Source organism: Berghia stephanieae, chromosome 4 (assembly GCF_034508935.2).
Source record: "Berghia stephanieae isolate SIO BIC M18660-M18661 chromosome 4, UCSD_Bste_1.3, whole genome shotgun sequence".
Lineage (NCBI taxonomy): Eukaryota > Metazoa > Mollusca > Gastropoda > Nudibranchia > Aeolidiidae > Berghia > Berghia stephanieae.
In genome coordinates, this window is record NC_088363.1 from 7,421,689 (window position 1) to 7,429,188 (window position 7,500).

Sequence of the window (7,500 nt, forward strand, 5' to 3'; positions counted from 1 at the left end):
GGCCAGATACTCACTTTACACCTGAGTACGTTGAGAGAATGTGAGTAAAGAGCCTTTTCCAAGGACACAACCATGCGCCGAGCGCGGGGCTCGAACCCAGGAGCTTCCGATCCGAAAGCGAGTGTCATACCACTAGACCACATAGCAGCATAATATATTTAGACTAGAAAATAAGATCCCATCAGTCTGACACCAGAAAATATGAATTACACAAGGAATGTATCCAGTTTTCCGGAAGAGTGGTTTTACACTTCCAATGAAATAGGAACCAGTATTTTGACATCACACTTTTCTTCCCTATTCTATCTTGCTGATCGTCCCCTTTGTGTTATGACGTCATTGTTAATAGAGGTGTGTCAGGCTGTCCGTTTTGCTGTGTGGTCATTAGAGAGCGGCCTTAAGCCTGGGATCGTAACAATACTAACCAAAAGGTGAAAAGTGAAGGGCTTCGGATGGAAACAGTACAAACAATGGACGTTTCGGGTACAAACCCTTAGTCACCAACACAAACAAATAAAACAACAACAAAAAAAAAACATCTGTTTATTGTTCTGCTGACGAATGGTTTGTACCCGAAACATCCATTGTTTGTACTTGTTTCCATTCGAAGCCTTTCCCATTTTCACCTTTTTTTTTTTTTGTTAGCCTTGTGATTACGTGGTATTGACTCTTGCCACCACCACCACCACTAGCAACGCTACAACCTCCACTACCATCATAATCATTACAGCGTCATTACAATTATCAACAACAACAACAACAAATCTATCAACATTACAACCATTATCATCATCTACTGGATCAATGACACATGTATTGTTATATGCGACCCCCCCCCCCCCCCCCCCCCCACACACACACAGTCTCAACCACATATTAGTGAGAGGGTGTCTGTGGTCTCACCTGAGCCATGAGAACATGGAGTACTATCTACAAGTGGAGCTGTGGCGTGGGAACGTGGCGGCTGATGTGTGTTTGTGTGTGTGTGTGTGTCTATGTGTGTGTGTGTGTGTTTGTGTGTGTGTGTGTCCACCAGGCCAGTCTAATGTACAGTTTACTTGTATCCCCACCAGGCGAGTCTCACCTGAGCCATGAGAACATGGAGTACCATCTACAAGTGGAGCTGTGGCGTGGAAATGTGGCGACTGATGTGTGTGTCTATGTGTGTGTATGTGTGTGGTGTGTGTGTGTGTGTGTGTGTCCACCAGGCCAGTCTAATGTACAGTTTACTTGTATCCCCACCAGGCGAGTCTCACCTGAGCCATGAGAACATGGAGTACCATCTACAAGTGGAGCTGTGGCGTGGAAACGTGGCGACTGATGTGTGTGTATGTGTGTCTGTATGTGTGTGTATGTGTGTGTGTGTGTGTGTGTGTGTGTGTCCACCAGGCGAGTCTAATGTACAGTTTACTTGTATCCCCACCAGGTGAGTCTCACCTGAGCCATGAGAACATGGAGTACCATCTACAAGTGGAGCTGTGGCGTGGAAACGTGGCGGGAGCCCTGCAGATTGCCAGACAAAGGAATGAGCTGACAGATTGGATCGTGGCCATGGCACCCTTGGGTAAGTTTTTACCTTTAGAGATTACGCTGATGTCTTCTGAAACAAAAACAAAAAACTTTATTTTAACATTTCGATCAGAGAACTCGTCCTTCAAATAACGATCGATCAAAATGACCTTCACATTGGAAAGAAAATATATATTTTTAAACTCTCAAACCTAGGACTTCGTGAGTCTTCTTGTCCCAGGTTTGAGAGTTCTAAATATTATTTAGTTAAAATCAAATTATATCCTTCGTGTTTTAGTAGGCTTTCGGTTTGGTTTATTTGTGTGTGTGTTTGTGTGTGTTTTTTGTGGGTTTTTTTTCTTTTTCTTTTTGGAGGGGGGGGGGGGGGGGCGGTGTTTGGTAATGTTTTGGTTTTTCTTTTTTTTCTTTTGCTATATTGTTTGGTTTTGTCTGTTTTTGTTTTTATTTTATTTTTCTCGGTTTTGGGTTTTTTTTTTTTTTTTTTTTTTTTTTTTTTTTTTTTTTTTTTGTGGGGTGGGTGGGTATTGGTTTGTTGGGGGTTTTTTTCTGGCGTCCTATTTATTTGTTTGTAAATCTGGAGAAGCGATGATTGTACAGAGATTCATTCTGGAGTTCGTGAAAATCTCCGGAAGTGTGGAGACCAGATGGGCTTTGTGTGGACGGAAGTGGAATCGAAAAGGGCAAATGGTTAAAAACTCGTCTTACTACGATTGTATCTATCTAGTCATTTACTCTTGCTTGTGACGTGGGTTTTACAACGTGATGATCTGGTGCAGCGGCAATACGACCATCGTCGTCGTCGTCATCATCATCATCATCGTCATCATCATCATCATTATTATTATCATCATAATCCAGATCATCATCATCGTCGTCGTCGTCATTATCATCATCATCATCATCATCATCATCATCATCATCATCATCATTATTATCATCATAATCCAGATCATCATCACCATCGTCGTCGTCGTCGTCGTCCCGACTAGCATCACCAACATAATATCATCATCATTATCATCCCGACCACCATCACCATCATCATCATCATTATCACCACCATCAATACCACCACCACCATCACTATCGTCACCACCACCACCATCATCACCACCACTACCACCATCATTACCACCACCACCACCACTATCATTGCCACCACCACCGTCACCACAAACACCAACACCACCATCACCGCCACCCCTACCATCGTCACCAGCACCATCACCACCACCAACACCGCCACCAACACCAACACCACCACCATCATCATTACCATCACCACCACACCACCCCCATCACCACCACCACCATCGTCATCACAACCACCCCCACCATCACCATCACCATCACCACCCCCCCCCCCCCCCCCCCCCCCCCCCCCCCCCATCCCACACGACTCATTCCACGTATAACTTTTTACACCCAATGCTATACGACGTGTTATAACGATTATGACTATCTGTGACATCCCCACAATTCCACCAGACTCTGACAAAAGGCCTTTTCCACATTTCTGTCATCAAACTTTTATTTCTGAAAACCCAACCCAGTCATGAGCTGACTGTAATGTATTCACTGTTGTAATGGACAATATTTTGCGGTTAGGTGGTCTAATGGTATGACTATCGCTTTCGGATTGGAAGGTCCTGGGTTCGAGCCTCGCTCGGAGCATAGTTTATTCCTTGTGAAAGGCTCTTTACTCACATTCTCCCACCGTACTCGGGTGTAAAATGAGTACCTGGCCGTCAACAGCGTTGTGTGTCGGGGGGGGGGGTTGCATTAGTTTGAGAGTCTTTCAATTACAACACTGGGCCCGTAACAATTTGGGTTATCAGACCTGCAAATTAGCATACGTCGATGCTACAATTTTTTGGATATAATGTAAAACAAAGAAACTGCTTTTTGTCAATTTCTACCTCAGAATTCCCCGTCGCGGAGTCGAGAATAAAACAGACTCAATCATTCCATTTTTGCTATCGTATTCTGGAAAAAACTCCTATTTAAAAATTTGGTCAGAAAACTCGTCCTTCAAATATCGATCGATTTAATTGACCCTCATCTTGGCAAAAACGCGAAGACCCAGGTTTGAGCGTTTTTGCCAAGATGAGGGTCAATTAAATCGATCGATATTTGAAGGATGACTTTTCTGGTCAAATTTTTAAATATGGGTTTCTCCAGAGTACGGCAAAGCGGGTGTTGCTTGAAAACTATTATGAAATATTTATTTTCGGAAAACAAAAATGAAAAAGAGAAGAAGGGTGGTGGGGGGGGGGGGGATGCGGGGGAATTGAATTGATTCGAACTCTTTTTGGTGGGAAGATTAAATTGAGATGATAATGTAAACAAACGATGAAGATTTTCTCCTTTGCATTGCATTCCAAGATAATGAGTTCTCGTCTGTTGCCCACGCATTCAATAAATATACTTTTGGACTGAAAATTATTGGTCTGGCGTTACTTTGATAAAACACGTTTTTTAAAAAAATTTGGCCAGAAAACTCGTCCTTCAAATCTCGATGGATTAAATTTACCCTCATCCTGTCAAAAACTCTCAAACCTGGGACTTCGGGGAACTCTTTTTTGGTGAAGTCCCAGGTTTGAAAGTTTTTGACAAGATGGGGTCATTTTAATCCATCGTTATTTGAAGGACGAGTTTTCTGGCCAAAAGTTTTAAAACATGTTTGGTTTTTTTTTGTCTTTTGTCTGTTTGTTTTGTTTTGTTTTGATTGGGGGGAGGGGGGTGTATTTTCTTTGTGTGTTTTTGTTGGGTTGGGGTTTTTTTTTTACAGGGAGCCCTAGCCAACAGCATCACTTAACATATAGGACGAGAGACATGACGCCTGTTAGGCGATATTACGCTGTTAATGGCCAGGTACACAGTTTACACCCGAGTACGGTGAGATAATGTGTGTAAAGAGTCTTTTCCAATGCGTCGCTCAGTGCGGATCTCGAACCCTGGACTTTCCGGGCCGAAGGCGAGTCATACCACTAGACCACATTAGCCGTGCATTTATTGTTTGTGGGTAGGTTTTTTTTTTTTTTTGTTTTGTTTTTTTTAATTTGGGGACGTTGTTTTTTGTTTTTGGTTTTTGTGTGGTTTTTTTTTTTTTGGGGGGGGGGGCGGTTGTATTTTGTTTTTTGTTTTTTTGTTTTTGTCTTTCGTTTTTGTTTGTTTTGTTTTTTTTGGGGTTTTTTTGTTGTCTTTTTTTTTGTACGTTTGGTTGGTTGGTTTTATTTGTTTGTTTGTTTTTCTTTTTTGTTGGTTTCTTTTTTCCCCTTTTTTTTTCGTGTTTTGTTTTGTTTTGTTTTTTTTTGTTTTTTCGTTTTTTGTTGTGTTTTTTTTTTTTGTCTGTCTTTGACCGTTTAAAGGTTATTTTTGATGCTGTTTTGTCCTCTTCGTCCAATACGTTTTTTATTTTGACAGTTCTGTTAGTTCCAGGGGATTCGTATTCATGTGAACTTCAACAACAACAACAACAACATTATGATGATGATGATGATGATGATGATGATGATGATGATGATGATGATGTTGATGACTGGATGATGATTGGGAGATCTGAGAGAGACGATCGATGGGTGGTCCGATACCAGGGCAAATAGATATTACCATTTACATATTTACTGAGGTGCTTTACATACGATTTACTCATTTACTCGTAAACTGACAAAACGCAGTCTTTGTTTTTTTTTTTTTTTTTTTTTATTTTGTTTTTGTTTGTTTTGTTTTTTTTTTTTTTTTTGTGTTTTTTTTTTTTTTTTTTTTTTTTTTTTTTTGTTTTTTTGTTGGCTTTTTTTTGGGGGGCGGGGGGGGGGGTCGAAAGTTAATTTCATTTTGGTTCAGAATATAACATTGTTTCAATTATCAGTGAATATACGTGACTCTCAGATTAATTTTTTTTTTTAACACTTGTGTTGAAATCATTTTGGACGACCTTGGAGAAATCCTAATTCAATGACATTGGAGGAAAACACGTGAAGCCAACACTGTGGCGGGTGGGGGGGGGGGGTATAGATAGTTCGAAGATGACGTCACTCATGTCTTTGTTATTTTTTTTTTTTTTGCCATCCGCGTTTATGAGTAATCACTGAACTGTATTAACCTGACTATAAACGTTCATGGATACACACAGTTTTGTGTGTTGGTCCGTTATACATCCGGATGGCAATATTATGAGCTTCTTAGCCAAGCGCATACTATCTATATTTGGCAAGATTGAAATAGGGTTTTGTGGTATGAGTGTTGTAGACAGAACAAATTGGGGAGGAGGGGGTTGGGCGGGGGGGGGGGGGGGGGGATTCGATGGAGTTGTATTATTATGGACTATGGGATGAAGACAGCTCATTTTGGGCTCAGAGTTATGGATGGAAATGTTATCAGTTGTTGCATAATGCATAGGTTTTGTTGTTGTCCGTGTCGTCGGATTTGTCGTCGGATAATCGGCGTTGTCATCACAGTCATGATTAAAGCAGTTGTTGTTGTTTCGTTGGGTTTTGTTTTTCTTTTTTTTTTTTTTTTTTTTTTTTTTTTTTTTTTTTGTTGTTGTTTTTTTTGGGTTTCTTTTTTTTTTTTTGTTGCTTGTAGTAGCAGCAGTGGTAGTAGTAGTAGTAGTAGTAGTAGTAGTAGTAGTAGTAGTAGTAGTAGTAGTAGTAGTAGTAGTAGTAGTGGGAGTGGTAGTGGTAGCAGTGGTAGTGGTATTAATAGTAGTAGTATTAGTTGTTGTTGTTATTGTAGTAGTAGAAGTAGTAGTAGTAGTAGTAGTAGTAGTAGTAGTAGTAGTAGTAGTAGTAGTAGAGGTAGTAGTAGTAGTAGTAGTAGTAGTAGTAGTAGTAGTAGTAGAAGTAGTAGTAGTAGTTAGTAGTAGTAGTAGTAGTAGTAGTAGTAGTAGTAGTAGTAGTAGTAGTAGTAGTAGTAGTATCATCTTGGCAAAAACTCTCAACCTTGCCATTCACAGCACATTTCCTTAAAGCCCCAGGTTTGGGGGGGGGGTTTGTTTTTTGTTTGTTTGTTGTTTTTGTTTTGTTTGTTTGTTGTTTTGTTTTCTCCAAGATGAGGGTGGTCGTGATGTCGGTGGTATCGTATGTTTTTTGTATTTTGTTTTAAATTTCTTTTTAGACAATTCCAGATATTCAATGTATTTTTTTTACATCCTTCAGTTTTAAATTCCATTTTTAGAATCGGGTAAACCCGATGTAAAACCCGTCGGGTCATGCTATGCGTCTCTTTATCAATTAAGCAAGATGTGGCTGATGAAGGGTAATTCACCGAAACCTTGCGAGTGATAATGAAGTAGATCAGCGACGGAAATAGCTTCGCACTTATTTCATTGTCTGAAATGATGAATGACGGATGGTTACCTTATGACGTCAGAGATCACGAGTGTGTGTATGTGTGTGTGTGTGTGTGTCGTACAGTTCGATAGGCAATCGTTGTCATAGCATGAAATCACACACTAATTGGTCTCTCACGGCGGGAAACGTGCGGTATGTCATGGTTGACAGTTTGATGGTTTTCAGGGCTGAGAATCTTCCGCCTAAAGGCGGATTTCCGCCTGAATGGTGGTTTATCTCCGCCCATCACCATCACTATACCGCCTTTTAAAAAGGCTCACCACAACCACTACATCAACATCCCTATCACCACTACTTTTACAACCACCACCACCACCACATCATCATCCCCAACAACCACCACTACTACCTACAACCACCACCACATCATCATCCCTACCACCACCACCACCACTACAGCTACAACCACTACTACTACAACTACCATCACATCATCATCCCTACCACTACTACTACAACAACTACCACCACATCATCATACTACCAATACAAATACATCCTCCACCACCACATCACCCCAACTATCACTACTACAACCACCCCACATCATCCCTACCACAACTATTACATCCTACTACCAATACAAATACATCCTCCACCACACCATCATTCCCAA

At 40.8% G+C, this 7,500-nt stretch overlaps 1 protein-coding gene across 1 annotated transcript in view; it reads left to right on the plus strand.

Annotated features, from left to right (window-relative positions):
- The window catches only part of LOC144969963 (gem-associated protein 5-like), a 296,403-nt gene that overhangs the window by 199,958 nt on the left and 88,945 nt on the right, over window positions 1-7,500 (plus strand). The window contains exon 20 of the mRNA XM_078909074.1: window positions 1,427-1,564. Coding sequence (XP_078765200.1) covers window positions 1,427-1,564 — 138 coding nt within the window. The remainder of the gene's footprint in view (window positions 1-1,426; window positions 1,565-7,500) is intronic.